General features: G+C 38.6%; 2 protein-coding genes across 2 annotated transcripts; both read left to right on the forward strand.

The window, feature by feature from the left end:
- Window positions 1-434: 434 nt before the first annotated feature.
- On the forward strand, window positions 435-2,232 carry LOC128361745 (putative nuclease HARBI1). The gene is made up of 5 exons (XM_053322297.1): window positions 435-444; window positions 923-1,387; window positions 1,470-1,585; window positions 1,658-1,769; window positions 1,859-2,232. The coding sequence occupies exons 1-5, from the start codon at window positions 435-437 to the stop codon at window positions 2,230-2,232; spliced, it is 1,077 nt and encodes a 358-aa protein (XP_053178272.1).
- Window positions 2,233-12,192: 9,960 nt separating this feature from the next.
- calr3a (calreticulin 3a) lies at window positions 12,193-18,740 on the forward strand. The gene is made up of 9 exons (XM_053321820.1): window positions 12,193-12,369; window positions 13,237-13,338; window positions 13,754-13,957; window positions 14,132-14,226; window positions 14,318-14,527; window positions 15,539-15,652; window positions 15,794-15,937; window positions 16,052-16,144; window positions 17,774-18,740. Exons 1-9 carry the CDS (start codon window positions 12,276-12,278, stop codon window positions 17,993-17,995), a joined length of 1,278 nt encoding a protein of 425 aa, XP_053177795.1. The 5' UTR covers window positions 12,193-12,275; the 3' UTR covers window positions 17,996-18,740.
- Window positions 18,741-21,879: the final 3,139 nt, after the last annotated feature.

A 21,879-nucleotide genomic window follows, 5' to 3' on the forward strand; every position in this document is an offset into this window, starting at 1 on the left:
TCAAGTTGAGCTCTACTCAACTGTGGCGCTCTCGCACTTGTTAGAATCTGGCACAGACAAAGAAGCACACGCAACGGTTGGGCAACACTTTAGTGCGGTGTGTTTTTTGCCTGAACCTTATTGAACGAAATTAAAAAAGAGTGAACGTGACGTTCACAGACACCAGAATGAACGCGTTCATAGTATCGTTCATCAGGCAGAAATACCGTTCGTTCGTTCAAGTTCACCAAAATTATGATCGAGTTCATGAACTTTCGTTCAATGAACGCGTTCATGCACAACACTGGCCATGGGTCTATTTGAGAATGCCATGAACACGCACTTATCCCAACTATCTACACCAGAGGCCGGAGGGGTATTGCACGAAACCAAGATAAGGGATTAAGCCGGGATATGTTAGGTATCCTGGCTGAATTTAGCCTCAAGTCGGTTGCATGAAAGCAGGTTAAATTTATCCTGGCCTAGTTACTATGGTAATTTATTCTCTGCAGCTAGCCTGCTCCAGACCAGGCTAACAACCAGGCTAAGATTATTCTCAGGGATTCATCTGGCAGTTCTGTCAATCATGTGAAAAATTAATGGGTTTTACAGCATTTCCACGGTCTTTCTAAATATGTTGCATCATTATCAATTATCCTGCATTAAAATATTACAGATAAATTATATTGTAGTTTCATTAAAGTCTGTTGACTGTTTAATTGCAACAGTCGTTTTATAGTCATTCATGTGGTATCATTATTACTTTGATATATAAAGGCCTAGTGATATATTGCTATGTTAATGAAAACTGCTTGTCAAATTGCCATTAGAGCTTTGATGAATATGTGTATTATTGCTGTTATTGAGATTCTAAAAAGTGAGCAATAAAGTTGCAAAGGTGGTATCAATTAAGTCTGTGACGAGGGTAATACAGTATATATAGGTCCAACTCCCATTCACCTGTTCCCTCTTCATAATGGCGTGCCTTTTTTGGAGGATGTGCTGGATGAGGAAGCCCTAATTATCAGAAGAGCATTTAGGCGTGAGAGAGTCTTCCGGGACAGGTCGGACCCATTGGCGTTTGAGGATGACCATCTCATTGAGAGGTATCGATTCTCGGCTGATGGGCTAAGATATTTATGTAGGCTGCTGGGGCCAAAAATACAGCACCAGACAGCACGAAGCCATGCCCTCACTGTTCCACAGATGGTTTGTGTTGCACTGAGGTTCTTTGCAAGTGGGAGCTTCCTTTATTCTGTTGGGGATGCAGAGAACCTCAATAAAGGAACAGTATGCCGCACAATAAGACGTGTTTGTCTGGCACTGAAGTCTCTTGTGCATGTATTCATAACCTTCCCTGGCCACAGAAGACCCCTATACATTAAGGAGGAGTTCTACAAGATTGCAGGTAACATAAATTTCAACTTGCAAAATGTAGTTTCCAATTGTACTGTAATCAGAGTTGGATAATCACTAATTTTGTGTCACAGCTTTCCCTAATGTCATTGGTGCAGTGGATTGCACTCACATAAAAATCAAACGTCCATCAGGGGAACACGAGGGGGACTTTATCAATAGAAAATCCTTCCACAGCATCAATGTTCAGGTAAGACTGGTTTGTGGTTACTGTGACTTGCATGAATTAATAGACCTTAATGGTTACATCTTATCATTTCAGATGATCTGTGATGCTGACTGCCTTATCAGCAACATAGAGGCAAAATGGCCTGGCTCAGTCCATGACTACAGAGTCTTTCGTGCGAGTCCAATTTATGAGAGACTCTCACAAGGTAAGCCACACATCTTATTTGTAAGCACCTTGGACATTATCAGCGTTTAACTCTGTAGTTTCATAAATTGTATCTTGCTTTATCATCAGGTGAATTCTCTGGTGTGCTGCTGGGAGACAAAGGCTATGCCTGTGAGTCCTTCTTATTGACTCCCCTTGCAGACCCCCAAACCTCACCACAGCAGGCCTACAACCATGGTCATGCAAAAACGAGGGCTCGAATTGAGATGACCTTTGGACTTGTTAAGTCCAGATTTCAGTGCCTTCATTACCTGAGGGTTTCCCCGGAGAGGGCCTGTGATCTGATTGCAGCATGTGCAGTGCTGCATAACATTGCAGGCCTGAGAAAGGAGAGGGCCCCCCGAATGGCAATTGATGATGAATGGGAAAATGCTGCCATTTTCCCAGACAACAGAAATGGCAGGCTTGTCAGAGAGCATTACATTGAGCATTTTTCCAGTTAGCTTTGGATTGGATTTAAGTTACCTATTAAAAAGATCATAAGTTACATTTTGCTGTGTATGTGCATTTTGTCTGGCATTGGTAGCACAGTGTGTGGTTATGTCTTAAAATTTCACTTCACTAAGCACACATGAAAGAAGGAGGACATCAATGTTTTCCAGTTGAAGTTTTTTATTTTATAGTCCTCATTTGTCTGGAACCTGGAATACAGAGGGCAAAAGTAACAATACACTTCATACAGTTATGGTTACAGTGTGCACTGACATACTCACTTCTCTCTAGTTTTTTGATCTCCAGGTCCAGTTTCCTGAGGGTCTTGCGCTTTATTTCTGTGTCAAGCTCCATGTTTTTCAGCTCCCTCTTTTTGACTTGGATTTTCACCTCTGCCAGCTCGATTTGCTTCTCGAGATGTTCTATATAGAGCCTCCTGACAGTTTGTGAATTCTATAAAAGAAATGTCAATTAGCACAGCAGGATTTGTGCAGAATGTAGATTTACGTTAGCCAATACTCACAATGTTACTTTGCTGTTTCTGTTACACATGTTTTCTATTAGCGCCAAATCACTGACTCCATATCCATTATGGGCTAAATGAGCAAGGCATTTCCACAAAATTGACATGATACCTCAAGCCTGGAGTCTAGCGACACTGTCTCCTCATTTGTGTATCCTGCAGCTGCAGATGTGCCTTCCCCCTGCCGTATACATACAAGAACTTTTATTAGGATTTTTGACAGGATATTCCAGGCCTGTGATTTCAATAAAATGAACTAACCGGATCGTCTTCTGGTGGCTCCAATAGGGTGACTGTGTTCCCAGACACTGCAAGAAAATCCAAAGTCAGACAGTAATATATTTTGATTGTTTTCATGTGCAGTAGTGCTGCATTATATACCTTGTATGAAGCAGTCAGTGTCCATTGCTGGGACACAGTCAGTGACGGTCCCTCCTGGGATCCCCTCCATCACTGGCCTCCCTTTATTAAGGTTGAGTGCCAGCTCCTCTGCTGGGGTCATAGCCTGGCTTGGTGGGCCGCCCCCCGTGCCAGTTGTATGGGCTTTTTTTTTTACTGCTACAAATCATACATTCAATATGTCAGACACCTAATCTATTCACCTCATTTGTTCACTGTAATCTAAATGAAGTCACTTACCAGCTTGCAAAATGTTCTTATATTTGATTTTAACTTGCTGCCAGGTCCTCTTATGGCCAGACAAATGTGTTCTTTATGAAGGATAGATCAATGAAATAGACAAAACACATAACATAGGAAAAACAGATTAAATAGATAACATTGACACACACACTGTGGATAATTGTTTGCACTTAATTATATTTCCTGAGTAGCATGCACTTTTACTTGCCACATTTAAATCAAAGTGTACAACTGTTGATTAGTGGGCTTGGAAAGTAACTTATTTAGTCCTTTAATTGTAATTATGACAGTTCTAGTGGAGCACTGTTGTATTAATTGTACATTTTTGCACTACTTACGCATTGAGTCGGTCCGCAATTGTCTGCGAGGCTTTCTCCCTTTCCTTAATTATAGTGCCTGTGTTGCCTTTTTTTCTTATAACTTCTTTCACCTCTTCATAAAATTCCATCAGGAGCTGTTGCTCAGCGGCCGTGAAAAATGACGCGCAACACCTTTCCATTTTCCAATCTGTGATTCTGTGATCGATCCCGTGGGTCTATTTGAGAATGCCGTCAACACGCATTTATCCCAACTGTCTACACCTGGCTTGACATAACCGCACCTTTTCATCCTGGCTCAGCAAACGTGCAAACAATTAAGCCAAGATGCGCCGGGCAGGCTAGATCAAGCTGCGCTTGCTCAGTTATCCTGGATTTATTTATTCTACTTTTGTGCAATACCCCTCTGCTCCGGAGCAGGTTAGCCGTTCAGCATAAGTTACCATGGTGATTTACCCCGGTAAGAAGTGAACCAGCTTCGTAGTACGGAAAACCCAGGGTTAACCCTGAAGTTACCTCGATAAGAGAAAATCCAGCTTCGTAGTACAGGCCTCAGGAAGTGCTAACTGAGGGAAATACTTCCTTGAGCAGCCTAGTTGGAATCGGGTCTAAGAGACAAGTTGATGATTTGGATGAAGTAATCATTGAAGTTAATTCTGTAAGATCGACTGGAGAGAAACAGTCTAAAGTATCAGGTTTAACAACAACAACAACAACCACAGCAACAACAACCACCACCACCACAACAACAACCACCACAACAACAACCACAACCACCACCACCACACCAACAACCACAACAACAACAACAACCACAACCACCAAAACAACAACAACCACAACAACAACAACCACCACCACAACAACCACAACAACAACCACCACCACCACCACAACAACAACCACCACAACAACAACAACAACCACAGCAACAACAACCACCATCACCACCACAATAACCACCACCACAACAACAACAACAACAACCACAACAACAATAACCACAACAACAACAACAACAACCACAACCACCAAAACAACAACAACAACCACCACCACAACAACAACCACCACCACCACAACAACAACCACCACCACAACAACAACAACAACAACCACCACCACCACCACAACAACAACAACCACCACCACCACAACAACAACCACCACCACCACCACCACAACAACAACAACAACCACCACCACAACAACAGCCACAACAACAACAACAACAACCACAACAACAACCACCACCACAACAACAACAACCACAACAACCACAACAACCACAACCACCACCACCACAACAACAACAACAACAACCACAACCACAACAACAAAACACAAACAAACTGAATCTTTGTTTTGTGGTGTTTGCTGTTTGCATTGTACTTGCTTTCACTTGGGCAAATAATAACCCATTTTAACCCTCACATGCTGTTCAGATTCTGACCTGTCACAGTACTTCTGCATAATTAGTATCTACAGAAAACATATTTCTGAATCACCATAAAGACCTAATCAGTCACAGATAAACATGATTAATGCTAACTATATACTGTTACATAAAACAAAAATTAAATGTGGAGAGAATGAACATTTTTGAATGATAATTCTTGAAATGTTGAATAAATATGGATTGAACATGCTACAAAAATGTTGTTAAAAAGTTCTTTGTATATTGTGAGCCACGTTAGGGGAAAGTGGTCACATTTCAGGCTAATGGGAAAAAATAGTTTTACAGCTCTCAGATGTAAAAATGGAACAAATTTGACCCTGAACAGTATAATTGATAATAATGTTCTACTGCTAAATACTGATAAAACAGAAGTTGACCACTGCTAAGCTTAACTGCTGCTAAGCTCCTGACTAAGTCCCCCAAAAGGTTTCATGTTACACCAAATCCACATGTAAAAACATAATAATAATAATAATTATTATTAATCTAATGATGTCATATATAATATATCAGCAAGATCGATGAAACCAGTATTTTCACTTAAATATTTGAACACACATATTCACATATACATATATTTTTACATTTTGCTTCCAATACCTATATACCTTTACTTAAGGAGGATTTGAAAAAATATATGAAAGTTGTTGTGGTTGTGGAGAGCTCTGTGTGTGCACACTTCTGTTAATTAAAGCTTTTGTGGTCTCTGTTATCATGATGGAGCAGTCTGTGTGGTGAAACTGCTCTGCTCACTCTAACAGATGCAAGAATACAAATTTCCAAACTCTGTGATGTGTTTGCACCAGTACATCGTGGAAAATTGCTATTGTTATTCTAACATTTGCACATCGTCACATGATACGTACAACACGTTATGACATTTTAGCATGACCACATACTAGTGACAATTAAAAGTAGCAACCTATTTGTCCAAAACTAACATAACTTACCATCCATTGACAAATCATGAACATGCACATGTATGGGCTGGAGAACATGCTGAAATGTGCACTGCTTCAGATGTGGCAGAAAATATTCACTTTAAAAAACAAACAAAACAAAACTCCATTTTTTATATGAAGTTGAAACTGACAGAAGTATATGTTATCCATCATTCTTTATTTCACATTGAATATAACTGAACCTTTGCTTTTGATTTACAATTTAACATATTATTCAATAAAACAAATGAAATGGCTTGGCCAAAAATATTGGCACCCTTAACTGAATATTTTGTAGGACAAGCTCTTTCTGTAACTGTGAATAAGGTTTCTATAGGTCTCCACTGGTAGTTTGGTCTACTCTTCTTGAACAAACTGCTCCAGTTCTCTCAGGTTTGATGGCTGCCATCTACCAACTGCAAATGTCAGCTATTTCCACATTTGTTCAATGAGATTCAGGACTCATAGCATGCCACTTCAGAATGCTCCAGTGTTTTCTTCTCATCCACTCTTGACTGCTTTTTGATGTATTTTTGGGGTCATTATCCTGCTGGAAGACCCATGATCTCCAACTAAGACTTTCTGACACCAGACTGTATGTATGGGCCAAAATGCCTTGATAGTCTTGTGATTTCATTATGCCCTGAACAGAGTCAAGGCTCCCAATGCCTGAGGAAGCAAAGCAGCCCCAAAGCATCACTGGGCCTCCTCCATGTTTCATAATAATAATCATAATCTTTTCTTTGAAGGCTTCATTTCTTCTTCTGTAAATATAGGGTTGGTGTGATTGACCAAAAAACTCTAATTGTGTTTCATCTGCCCAAAGCGCATCCTCCCAGAAGGAATGTAGCTTGTCAACATGCATTTTGGCAAAGTCCAATCTGTTTTTTCTGTGTCTTCCTCTTAGAAGGGGGTCGTCCTGGATCTTCTACCATGGAGCCCATGTTCATTCAGACAGTAATGGATGGAGCAACTTGAAACTATAGTAGCCTACCTTTAACTTGAAGATCAGAATGGATCTGTAATGAAGCTTTTCTTGGTTCTTTCTCACACCATTCATCAGGCCAATTTTCCTCTTGTGACCACATCCAGACATGTTGGCTACACTTCCACCACCCTTAAACTTCTTAATAATATTGGCAGCAGTGGTCACAGGGACATCAAGCTCTCTGGAGATGCTCTTGTAACCATTATGCTGACTATGCTTAGCCTCAGACCACTCTCTAGTTGTCCTTCTGTTTTCCATGTCCAATGGAACACAGTGACACAAGGCAACAGAATGACTTATGTTCTCCTTTTAAACTGGCTGCATGAGTGATTCAGATTGAAGGTGAAAACACCTGTGATACTACTGATAACAGTCTGCTCAAAGTATCACTACAAATCAATTCTTTCTTACAACTTCTGAAGGGTACCAATCATGTCATCCAGGCTATTTTACAATGTCTCTGTAGAATTAGCACAAGTTTAGTTATTTTCACAACTTTTTTGTTTTGTTCTGGAAACCGAAGATAGACATGCATTGATCATAAAATAAACTGTTCAACGTGAATGGTGCATTACTTTTGGCCACATCTGTACATCCTGCAAAACCACACCCCTCCAGGTGAAGCTTTTAGGGAGTCCCAGTAATAACTTACACAGTAAGTGCTGTTAAATATGGAACATGGATGGACATGTAACAAATCTGATGTAGACGTTTTGATCCAATCCATGTTCACTTAAAACACAGATGAAAACAGTTCAGTGTTTTGTGTTTTTTCCAAAACTTACAGTATGTTTATGTAATTATCATTTTTATGGGAAATTGATGTTAATCTAATGTCATAACTTTTCCTGACTTATCCAGACATGTCCCGGCTCAAAGCTCAGTGATAACACATTATCATTCAACCTATGTATGTTAGGCCACAATACACAACTACTTGTGTTTGCCACTTCATTCAGAGTTGTATGCTATGTACTGGAGTTTTTCCTTCAATAATATCATGTAAATGTAATTGATTAATATGTTGTACAAAACTGCCATGACCTGGATTCAAATCTGAATAGCAGAGTAGTACTAGCTACTATATGGGACAGTCAACTACCAAGCAGGTCACAACCGGTCACAACATAATTCAGTGGATAAATGTTGCAAAGAGGCTACTTTGCATAGCATTAATCATTATATTAACATAGGTTATACAATAGTTAATACAAAACCATGACTGTATAAACACACATTCATATCAATAGTATTGGTTTTATTCTCTATCTTAAGCCAAATTGATAGTTTCTGTCTTCACGAGTAAGTGAGGAGCCGCACAGTCACAACATAGCGTCCATACGTCTTCCTGTCCTGTCTAATGTGCATGTGAGGAATGCATCAACTAGTAACAGAACTACTACATGTCTGTGTGCAGCAGTCCATGTACACATATGTGTATATTCAGGCCTTTAAGACACTCACTTTCCAACTTTCAAAATGATCACGTTATTAAGTGCATATCTTAAGAATAAGGATTCAAAGGATTGATTTTGATTTGATTTTGATTTTTTTATTATTAACAGAAGTGCCCAACCCAGGTGGGCTTACAAGACACCAAAACAAAAAAGTTCTCAGTTCATCATACAAGGGACAGTATAAAAGAAAATGTGATTCATTTTTCGTTGAGTTCACGTAATTCACATAACCTTTCATCTTGAAGAATGTTTAAATCTGCCGACTTCAAGATTCAAGAGAAGGATTCCTGTTCTCAGCTGAGCCACTAAGGACCTTTGATTTCTTGTTAGGTTTGCTTTAACATAAGGTTCAGGGCAATAATTGTGCTTAATTTGGATATATGTTCGTAATTTGGGCTTTAACAAAATATCATTTAACCATTTTATCTCAATTAAAGCAAATACTTTCTCACTAATTGAAGCTATTGAACAAGTTAAATTATTACTATACATACACTGTAATCCAACCTCTTCAAATAAAGCAAATATTTCTTTAGCCCATGGAGAGCTGTTTAATTTACTCCAAATCAAAACGTTCTTGTTGTCCCTGTCTTCTGACATATTGAGTAAACGATTCCATAATCTAATCATCTCACATTTACATCTTATAGAACCAGGAAACCAACCTATGTCACCTTGAACAGCCAAAATGAACAGCTAAAAAGCAGCACGCGTCAAGGAATATACTAATAAATCAATCATGTACACATACACATTAATATACATATAAACATATGCTACATATCTGTATACATGCATATACACAAATATGAGATAAAATAAAGAACATTTATAATAAAATTAAATAAAATAAGAACAGCCTAAAATAGAGGTAGTGGAAGTGAGCAGTGCAGTGTGTGCTCAGAAAATCTTCATACTGGGAGGCTCAGTCTGGATTTGGTGTTACAACAAGGCTAAGGTGTGCTCAAGAAAAAGCAGCAGAAAAGTTGGAAAGAAAGCCATGATACATTGCACGTCAAGACAGTGAATACAATGTTGAGGATACGGGTTTTGGTTTTATTCTTTAAAGGATTTAGCTGGTGAGTTTCTATATTTTTCTTATTGACAACAAATCTCATGTGCAGCACATGTGATGAGATCTCACTTATTCTATCTAGTTAGGCTAACCTATTCTAGTTAGGCTACAGTGTTTGTGTGTATGCCAAATCTGATATATCTTATTCCTCTGTGCTATAAACCTCTGTTGTTCTAACTATTAAAACATGATTAATCAAGTCAATGAATCACACCAGTGCACTGCGTGACATGTGACTTCACTCTGCAGGCTGTGGCTATGGTAGTTTGTTTAGAATTAAGAATCAGGCTTAGAATACACACACAATACTTGTAATTACATTAGTTAGTTGTTGGTTTAGCTTTGGTTTGTTGACAGTAAGGTTGGTGCTTTGTGCCTCCTGTGGAGTTGTTTGAGGAGAAGAGGCTGCTGAACACACTGTTAAACATCATGGACAACATCTTACATCTCCATCCATGACCTGCTGGTGAAAAACAACCCTACAGGAGTCATTCCTCTGTACAATGACCCCTCTGTGTTTGCAGAGGCTACACCTCTGACAGCGAGGATTGACTTCACCTGGACTTATATGACTCATATGTTGTTTTTTTGTTTGTTCCACATGTTTCTTTGAAATTAATATCTAATTCTAATGATAAATTCCTAGAGAAGTTTATTGTTTTAGTGCACTGATGTCATTTTATACAATAAAGTTTATTGTTAAACTATAAAATATCATACCTTCATTACATTTGAGGGATCATTACAAAAAAATGTGTGTTTATTTATATATTCTGTACATATAATATTATCAGCCAATATATCAATCAATCAATCAAACAAACTTTATTTATGTAGCAGCTTTCATACAAACTAGTATAGTTCAAAGTGCTTTACAGTTAGCTGATTGACAAGCTGATAATAAGAAAGAACAAGTGAAAAAATTAAAAATAAATACATAAATACATAAATACAAATAATAATAACCCTCATAAAAAAGGCATAAAAACAAAGAACAGTTTAAAGACTAAAATTGAGACCAATGCACGCAAGAGAAAATAAAAATGCTTTAAAATGTAAATAAAATAAGTTTTAAAAAAATTAAATAGATAAAAAAATAATAAAATAAATAAGTAAAATAAGAGGGAATAAGAGATGCTTATTAAAGATTAGAGTAAAAATAGTTTAAAATATATTTAAAAGACAAAAGCAAAGTAATATAGAAGATGAAGTTTAATAAAAGCTGGACTAAAGCTAAGTTAAGAGAGAGATTAAAAGACAAAAGTAATCAATCTGATTTTTGTTTACATCCTAACATCGGTATTGGCATTGGCCCCAAAAATCTATTATTGGTCAGGCCCTGATAGATAGATAGATAGATAGATAGATAGATAGATATTTTATTTGTCCTTATGGAAACAAACAAACAAACACACCCGGCACCAACACTACCCTACAATAGACATCACAGTCCACAGTAAACATCTCCACCCATATGACAAACATCAGTAATACAGACAGTAAACAGCAACAACACACCTGTTAAAGTGCTCCTCAAATAAAGTGCAACATCTTCACACACAAAGGTTCAATTATTCATTTCAGTGTTTGTTCATCATTAAAATACTGCTTGGTGAGTCCTGTTGGTTTACAGTGACATATAGCATATATATTGTTTTAATTATGTATTAATGTACACTTTATTCTGTCTACAATCTAACAATCTGCACCTCACTACCTTGCAGTAATATGCACGTGTATTATAGTAGACTATATTACTATTACTGAACAGTGTGTTTTCAGAAAATACAATACTGTAGTTATGATTATATCTCTAGTCTCTCTATTCTATTTATGTATTCTATGTATTTTTATATTTAAAGAATTTCACTGTTATTGACACACTGTCCAATCCACAGACAAGCAGTAAAGCGCTGTTTACCATACTGTGGGAAAACGTGTTGACGCGCATGCGTGTTACCATGGTTACACATACATGCCATACAGACTATTTTCTCGTCGGCAGGTAAATCCAGAAAGTGGATATAAAAGTAGCTCAGATTATAATTGACTAAGTCAAACATCGGTTATTAAATCCTGAAGCTCAGCTTCGTCACAGTAAATGCACCAAGTGTTACCATGTATTATAAGAACCTAATGTTAACCAATGTGGCAATGAGGAAATAGCCTACATTTCCTCATTATATGGGGTAAACGTTTCTCGTTTAAACAAGGAGAAAATAATGTTGTTGTTATGGTGGAACAACTGATCTGAGTCAAAGTAAATACACAAAGGAACCAACAAACGTAATCATGCTGCCTATGATACCGGTGCCAAATACCCCCCCCCCCCCCCCCCCCCCGTTTTGGAATATTTGGACCACAAGGACAAAGTGGAGGCTAAAGGTTTTTTTACCTCTGAACTCTATTTAATGAGTGAAACGCGTCGTTATTGTCAGGAAGCCTCTGCCCCTCTCCGATCTTCGCCCGACACATCCCGAGCTTTTCCGAAAGGTAACTCGTGGTCTCATTTCATTGGCGAGTCGCTCGCCCAATGAGCCGCGGCCATCTGTGCAGGGCTCGTCGCTGTTGAAATTCTCAGGTTACATTTCCTGCAGGCTTTATTAGCTGCTTTCACCTCACAGCCGCTCTCTTTACCTACCCGCCACCAACATGAAGCTTCCAGTGGCCATTCTGGCAGTTTTTGCATCGATAGCTGTCACTATTGATGCTACTGTCTACTTCAAGGAACAGTTTCTGGATGGAGGTACAGTATTCATGTCTTCTTCCTTCATGTATGAATGATTGTGTTGTGAAAGTAGCTGCCAACTGCATAGACCAGTCCTTTATATCATTAGCTCGTTTATCTTCAATATCTGACAAACAAAATAACTCTTTTGAAATGACTTGACTGCATGAATTGAAGTCGTTAGGCCACGTTATATCTGTTAGTCAGGAGATAGTGTTAGCTAAAAAAATGCACACCAGCTAAGCTAAAGTAATGTACGAACGAACTAAATGTTCAGTTATCATTTTTAAAGTGGAGGTTGTCACAATTTAGTCAAGCAAGTATTTATCAGTTTATGGGAATTCCAAATAATTAATTTGCTGACATCCTCGTATGTGAGTCAGACACTCTTTCACTTTTGATATCACACTACTGAACCATGTCAGGAATCTTTGGTGTAGCTCAGTTTGTAGACTTGTCCATCAAAACTACTGTGACTGTCCTCAGTGTGCTGAACTAGATGGAAGTAAAGCAAAACTTCGATGGAATAAAAAAAAAAAAAATGCTGTTGACCTATTAACTCTGAAGAATTTGGGAAATACAGATTCTTAAAATGGGCGTTTAAAACAATATTAGTGGTAAAAGAGAAACCCCTCCCCACTAAAACCCCTGTCATAGCCAGCACCCACAGGCTGGTTCTATTAGAAAATGTCTGCTTTTATTTTGAAATCAAGTCTTATTCCGGTGTTGTTCTGCAAATGCAGTGCAGCAACTTTAAGTGTGTGTGTGTGTGTGTGTGTGTGTGTGTGTGTGTGTAACAAGCAGTGCAATAGATGTATGATACAGTTGTACCTAACCCTAACAGGAAATAAGCATAACCAGTTGAGTTGGATTTGTGTGTTTCAGATGCATGGAAGAGCCGGTGGGTCGAGTCAAAGCACAAGTCGGACTATGGCCAGTGGAAACTGACAGCTGGAAAGTTCTATGGGGATGCTGAGGCTGATAAAGGTCATTCTCATATATTCTGTATAGTGTTGTGTGTTTGGCTTACTCTGTGACAGAGACAATTGATACAAATGGGTGCATGTACATATCTCATATATTAGCAGACTACAAGTATCATGCAAATGTAGGTAAAGGAGGTTTCATATATCAGCTGCTTTCAGTGCAGCCACTGATAAGAGAAGGAGTTGGCTTGTATAGTATCTGCAACACCAAAATCCACTACATTTTTGACAGGGGCCCATCCTCCAAAAAATTCATGATTCATTTTGATTGAGAATAAAAAAATATTTTCCAAGGGAACTGAACTTCACAAACAATATTGTTTTTAATATTTACAGTAATGTAAAGCCGTGAATGGTTTTGAGCCCTTATTGATAACAACTGTTCAATCCTAGTTATTTTTTCTCACCTACACCAGGTCTCCAGACCAGCCAGGATGCCCGCTTTTACGCCCTCTCAGCCCGCTTTGACCCCTTTAGTAACGAGGGAAAGCCCCTGGTCATCCAGTTCACCATCAAGCATGAGCAGAAGATCGACTGTGGAGGCGGCTACGTCAAGGTTTTCCCCTCTGACCTCGACCAGAGCGACATGCATGGAGACTCTCAGTATTACATCATGTTTGGTGAGTCATGTTTGTCTTGTAAGGGTAATGAGGCCTGACCACGAAACACAACTGTTTGAGGAAGTATTACTTGTTGAATTTTGCTGTTGAGACATTTTTACATTCAGCCATCTGAAATTCAGTCATTACTTCTGTAATGTTAAATAAATGACATAAGATGATGTGTGTCTCCAGGACCAGACATCTGTGGATACAGCACAAAGAAGGTTCATGTGATCTTCAACTACAAGGGCCAGAACCACCTCATCAAGAAAGACATCAAATGCAAGGTAGGGACTGCATGAATGACCGTTGAATATTTTAGATATTAGTCTTTTTCATGTTCACTCTGAATTCCCTCCATCCATCCCCTCTCTGCAGGATGATGAGCTCACCCACCTGTACACACTGATCCTGAATCCTGACCAGACGTACGAGGTAAAGATCGACAATGAAAAGGTGGAGTCAGGCTCCCTGGAGGAGGACTGGGACATGCTGCCCCCGAAGAAGATCAAGGACCCTGAGGCTAAGAAACCCAGCGACTGGGACGACAGGGCCAAGATCGACGACCCCAGTGACACAAAGCCTGAGGTAAGATCAGAGCACTGTTCTTCAAATCTACTTCAGACAAACACACTGATAGGAGGCTAATTGTTATCTGGATAATTGTTTTTTTTTTAAACAGTCCTTGATGATGTTATTTTTTAGTGTGATTTATTTTGAAATAAAGACATGAGTAGAGAGCCATAACCATTGGCTGAGTGCTGATCATATGATTGCAGTCATATAAGTAAAAACTGTGTTAGTATGAAGTCCTTCAGCATACACTAAAGCATAAAGTCTCATTTCATATGCTCCTCCACTGTAACTGCTGCAAGTGTGTTTTTTATTGTGTGACACTGTCATTCCTCTTTAGTTATTAGGAGTGAATTTAATAGCATGACTACATTTAAATACACTAGCTGTAATACTTTAAGCTTTATATATTGATTTATATATTTTTGGATGCTCTTATTTTGAAAAGAAAAATGCAACTGAATCAAAAGAGAAAGTCAAAACCATGATCAGTATGATTGGCTGAGTGCTGATCATGTGATTGTACTCATGACTGGCTGGGATGGCACTCTAGTTATGAAATGAACTGTGTAATAATCGCTCATAAAACTGAGGCACTCTAATTCAGATGTTCTTGTTTAGATTAAACTACATTTTATTCATTGTTTCAATCCAGTTATCATATTTACATGATTCACATTATGACCAGTCTTTCCATTATTCTGTCAGATACTTTTAGTTGAATGTATAAACTATGGCTGGTATCCCAAACTAAATTTGAATTGATCTGATTTCAAGTGTGCTGATTTATTTTTTTCATGTGTCTTATTTTATGATGTTTACTCTTTATTGTGTAAATGAACTGCACCTACTCCAACAGATTGTAATGATTTTTCTAGATCTTACATGTTATCTAAAATCACTCTGTTGGTGTTTATAATAAAGTAGTAGTAGTTTGTATATTTTGTTGGCATTGCCCCTTATCCATGTACAGTATTGTATTTTTACTAACTAACGTACTAACCATTAAACGTTGTTGTCTTTCAGGACTGGGAAAAGCCAGAGACCATCCCCGACCCTGATGCCAAGAAGCCTGATGACTGGGACGAGGACATGGACGGAGAGTGGGAACCTCCCATGATCACCAACCCAGAATATAAGGTACACAGAATTATTGACTAGTATTTCTGAAAAGAAATGAATGTATTTTTAAGGGTTTTTGGGTTCAGGAAAGTGTAGGGAGGTAATACTCAGAACCCAGTATCACCTCTAGTCCTAACCCATGCTGTGCTGTCTTTGCAGGGCGAGTGGAAACCCAAACAGATCGACAACCCTGATTACAAGGGAGCCTGGGTGCACCCTGAGATTGATAACCCAGAGTACACTCAAGATGCCACCATGTACAAGTTTGATAGCATAGGAGTCCTGGGCCTGGACCTGTGGCAGGTAACCATGACTACTCACCTGTTGAGAGTTGTAATAACTACAATACAGAGCCTAGGTGTGTAATACTAATCATCATACTGTACATCATACTGTATCAATGTGCACTCTCTGCAGGTTAAATCTGGCACCATCTTTGACAACTTCCTGATTGCTGACGATGTCAAAGAAGCAGAGGAGTTTGGGAAGGACACCTGGGGCGTTACAAAGGTAGGACCGTGCTCACAATTAGGGCCTGACCGATACTGAGTTTTTGGAGGCTGATATTAAGAAGTAAAAAAAATTCGATACGGATATGCCAGCTGGTCATCTTATATACACAAACATACTTTTTTTTTTGCATCGATCCCTAAAATGTAGTTATCAAACACTTATGACAAAGATATGTAATGAAGGCACACTTTGACAATAAATGTAATCATTATAAATAACTAAACTAGCTAAATAACAAAAAAAAATGTACATATTTCACTTGAATTAAGGAAAAGGATCAAACGTACATTAAATAATTAAATACTGCCTATATAACTTAAAAAAATATTGGTACATATTGAACAACATATACGCCAATACAGACTGATATATTGGTCAGGCTCTACTCAGAATATATCACTAACATGATGAGCTCCCCATATGCCACACTGTGTTTTCAGTGCTTATCTGTACTGGCCAAAAGTCCAAAAACACAAAGGTATTCAATTGACAGTGAACAAAGGCAGCCCAAGGGTCTTCCCCACCATTGGGGGTTTGATTCCCAGTAGCAGTAGCATTACCTCCCACTTGGTTGTGTGTAGCTGTGTTTGTTGGGGATGAGAAGCCAGCTAGGGATCACATTCTTGTTGCTGCACTTGGGAACAGTAAAGCACAGCAGTAATAATGAGCAGGGGGCAAAAAAAGAAGTTAAAAGTATATCTTATTCAGTGTGCATTGTTGTTTGTACTTTGTGTTCGTGTAGACTTCATGAGTCACAGCCCAAGTGCTATCCCAGTTCAGAGTCTATATTTACCAACCAGATTAACAGTCACAACACTGCCTATTTGAAATGTTTGGGATGTGATAGACAAACTAGCCCTGAAGTTTGCAGGCCTGCACCCAGCAAGACTGACTAATCAGTGTTTATATTCAGCTCTGCAGGAGAAAAGTCTTATCTCAGGGCCTTCTCTAGGGATGATGGGTACACACTATGTTTCTTTGGACAAAAATTGTTATATTGTCTGTGTGTGTGTATATATAGTTATAGTAATAGTATTTCTGTGTGGAAACATGGTGTGTTGTACATAAAGGAACAGTTGAGATATGAAGAGAATCCAAAGTAAGTTAGAACTGGCAGTGTGAACTTAACGTGGCAACACTGTACACTGTGTGTCACTGTCAACTAATCCTCACATAAACTACTGTTCATAATTAATAAACTCCCCATCAGTCATTAATACATGTTTGATTAAGACAATAATTCACAATCACTATTTTAGTTTCCAGGAGAACATTGTATAGAATATGAGGAATACAACATGTTTTAATGCTGATATTTGACTTTGTTTAATAAAAACAGGGCAACATTGTACATTTGCATATATAAAAATGTGTATCAGCTGTACAAAATGTAAACATTTAAAAAAAAAATGCATTTTATGTCCAGTTTTGAATACTGTGGGTCACACTAAGAAAGGTCTAGTTTAAAAAAACAAAAAAAAAAACCAAAAAAAAAGTGTTTTTACAACTTTCAAATGTACACAAAATAGATCAAATCTGACCCTGAACAGTATGTAAGGGTTAAACAGCATATTACTTTAATAATTTATATAAGTTTTAACACAATTTGTCTTGTTTGTCCACCAGGGACCAGAGAAGAAGATGAAGGAGGAGCAGGAGGACATGGAGAGGAAACTAAGGGAGGAGGAGGAGAAGAGCAAGAAGAAGGACACAGAGGGCGACGAAGAAGACGAGGAAGACGGCGAGGAAGAGGACGAGGAGGAAGAGGACGAGCAGGACGAGGAGACAGACGAGGACGGCGGTACAGAAGAGGAGGACGACAGCGGCAAACCAAAGGACGAGTTGTAGAGCAGAGAAGCTGGGTGGTGGACTGCTGTGTGCTTCTCTGCAGGTTCTAACTATCAACAGAAAATCAGCTAAAAGCCCTATGGACTCTGGCCTTTGATACGGCATTTATTCAGGTGCAGGGGAGGGGTTGAAGGTGGGGTCAGGTCAGATTTATTTTTTATTGATTTTTCTTTGTTGCTTTTTTTTTTTTTTTTTTAGCCATCAAATTTAGAGAAGGGTTTACATGTTCTGTTCGTGCGTCTGCTTCAGTTGAGAATTTTCTAATTTAATGTGATTTTTCTGAATGTGGTCAGCCCCATGGTGTGCGTGCATCTTACAGTTCCCCCACAGTGCTATTGCTCTGTCCCACTGTGATCCAATTATTTTTTATTATCGCCTCTGTTGGGATGTCCAGTAAATTAAGGGTCTGTGATGTGTGGTTCATGCACTTTTATTTCTCCTGTTTGATGTCGTACTGTTCCTTTTTTGAATTGACCCCATTCATAATTTATTCAATCATTACAAAAAAAACATCAGTTAAAGCTTTGATTTTTAAGAAAAGAAAATTGTTGCATTTGTCCTCCAACTCTGTGTGTGTGTGTGTGTGTGTGTGTGTGTGTGTGTGTGTGTTTGAGAGTGAGACTGCATTAAACAAACTGTGATATTACAATCCTCATTTTTCTCATTGTTCTAAATAAGTGACTGTCTTGCGGGTGCACACTGTTTAGTTTAGTTTTGGTGAATAAATTGAAGCTTCTCTCAACAACGTGACACTTGTGTTTCATTGTGGTGTGAAGGACATTGTAGGGGCAAAACAAACAAGCTTACACCATCAGGAACAGCAGGGGTAGGTCACATTATGAAGTATGCTGCAAGATCCCATTCAACATTGGTGTGTATTTGGTTTGATTTTGCATCAGTGCAATGAGGGTTGTTGATTTGTCAGCTACTTAATGGACAAAAACAGACATTACCATTTAGTTTTCATTTAAAGACTGTGTAAAGTGAATTCGGACGTTTTCTAAACACATTAAATAGGTCATAAATGTATTTCTAAAAAAGGTGTAAAAAGCATTTCAACCATTTAGATTTGAATTGTGGAGCTAGGCTTCACAAACTGTGTTTCAAGATTTCTGTGTTCAGGATTTAGTGGGCGGGTCTGAAAATCATAAACCCACCCCTGCTGCTGTAGAGGTAAAAATATATTCAGTGCACACTACTACTACTACAGTCTACAGTTAGCCAGTTAGCTGAATTAGCTGCCGAGCTAGCAGCTGAGTTCGCAGCAGAAAGCTCTCAGACGTAGCGTCCATGTTTCTGGTAGAGGTGGTGACTTTGATTGACAGGTGACATTTGGTAAGGGGCGGGGTTTCAGTGAACTCGGCGGGCACTCCCACAGCGTTTGGGAGCAGAGAAAGAGGCTCACTTTTACACAACTTTGAAGCCTAATTTCTTATATTTGGTGATTTTTTTTAATCATTCAAATTTGGCAGGGTGGTTAACAGCACACTTTTCTGTGGTATGTCAAACTCTTTTTTTATTCTTACTTTCCACAGACTAGGCATCCTAGCTGCCACAGAGGACTCTTACATCCAAAATACAACAACTGGTCTTTCTCTGGTCCATTCTTGCAAGGCTTTGAAGCAGCATTTAGGGTGATTAGATTTGTTAAGGAGCCACAGGATTGAGATGAGGGCATGAATCTGAGACAGAATCTGGACAACTATAACTCCGAATGGAGATATACTACTGGAGGTAAGAGAGACAAAAGGGGTGAACTGGCCCTTTAAATCAGTGGTCTCCAACCCTGCTCCTGGAGAGCTACTGCCCTGCATGTTTTAGGTATCTCATCACTCTAACACACCTGATTCTAATAAATAATTCGTTATAAAGCAGCTGAAGCTTGTCAGATGACTTGATAAGGAGTTTTATAGTGGGAAGATACCTAAAACACACAGGGCAGTAGCTCTCCAGGAGCACAGTTTGGAGACTCCTGCCTGCTGGGATATACAGTACCCAATTGTACCTGAAAAGTTTAGGTCCATGACCATCAAGTCTCAGAACACAATAACACTGAAGTTACTGTCAGTGAGTAGTGATAGACCTATCTGCCTTGTTACAACCTGGCCTAGGGGAACCCTGGAGCAACACCAAGGAAAGAGACCCCCCTCTTCTCAGCTCCCAAGGGCCACTGCAACAATTAATGCATTTTAAGGGGGTTTATTTGTAATCCATAGCTACAGGGTGGGCTAACAGCACAATAACAAACAAAGAAGAACTACAGTTAAGCAACCTCAACACAAAGACACAAACCAAAACACAAAAGACAAAAAGACTCTCTAGGTTGTAGCCCAATCAGGCTACAACTAACTTACGCTACAACAAAATGTTAACAAAATATATCCACAAGCATTAAAGTCTGGGGTCCAAGCAGATTGCCAACATTTGGATGCTTGTTCAACTTACTATGACCTCAATAAGCAGTTGAAAACATAACAAAGGTATGAATTACTACACTGGCTACCTGTGGCTCTGAACCTTTGGCTCCCCCTGCTGGGGAGACACGGTGCAACACACCTTCTCACAAGTTGAAGCCAGTTTAATAGAAACTGTGTCAGGTGTTCTTGTGTCACTGAGAAGCAGTCTGACAGTCAGTTTGGATTTCCAACAAACAGATCAACATATTGAATTACTAGAAGAAATTTCAATTGAATAGTGTTTATGGATCTTTAGTTCATTGATCACAATATATTACTAGATCCATTGGTAAGGTTTGGTATTTGGTATTAAAGGGATTGTGCTGAATTGATTAAAGCTATTTAAGAATCAGGCACAAACTGGTGAGCACAAATGAACATGCATAGATATGACTTGTGGAATCTCTAAGGGATCAATATTAAACCCAAAATGTGTCATTGTACATAAATAATAAATGTAGAGTATCAAAAATACTAAAACATGTTTCATTTGTGGATGACACCAATCTTTTTCGTCCTGGGGAGAATTTACAACAGATTTTGGAGGTGATCACAACTTTAAATTCAATTTGAACAAAACAAACTTTATTCTGTTCAGAAATTATAAAACAAAACAAAAAATTCTGGGTGTGATATTAGATCTTGGCTGGAAACCTCGAATAAGATATGTGTGAGTGCTCTGGCAGTATTTTATGTTGTACAATCAAGACAATGATTAATCAGTAGATTTTAACATACACTCAATGTTCAATGATGTTCACTCAATCAGCAGACTATGACACACACACGCCTAATCATATGACATAGTTACTCATTTGTATCAGAGAAGATGAATAATAAGAATTCCCATTACATTCCCCCATTTGAGTGTATTACATTAATTAACATTAATCAAACTAACATTAATCATTGATCAATCAAAAAAAAGGGGTTTGTTGTCATGACAGATTGGTGAAGTCCTTGTTGTGTCACCTGTGTCATGTTCCAGAATCTAGCACATGTTGATGCTCTTAGCCATGTCTTTCACAGTTCTGTTTTTCAGGGAAACTCCCAGCGTGAAGGCTACCATGACACCTAGCGCCTTGGAAATGGTCAATGGTAGTGGCGTCACAGGTATTGTGGACAATTGTTAATCAGTAGATTTTAACATACATGATGTTCACACAATGTTCATGTTGATGAGATATATAATTTAAGATAAAAGTTTCAATCTAAAAAATACTTTATTGGAACCACTCTGAAGAGGATGTGTATTTCACTTTCTGGATCAAAGTTGTGGAATGGTTTTGGAAACAGAACTCAAGCAAATTCCAAATGTAAATCAATTCAAGAATATGTACAAAAATATTTTTTAAAAGGTTTGTGATGAGACACACACAGACACACTCCCCTCCCTCTCACACAGCTGTGCACTGCTTAAACACTGTG

This window comes from Scomber japonicus, chromosome 7 (genome assembly GCF_027409825.1).
Source record: "Scomber japonicus isolate fScoJap1 chromosome 7, fScoJap1.pri, whole genome shotgun sequence".
Classification (NCBI taxonomy): Eukaryota; Metazoa; Chordata; class Actinopteri; order Scombriformes; family Scombridae; genus Scomber; species Scomber japonicus.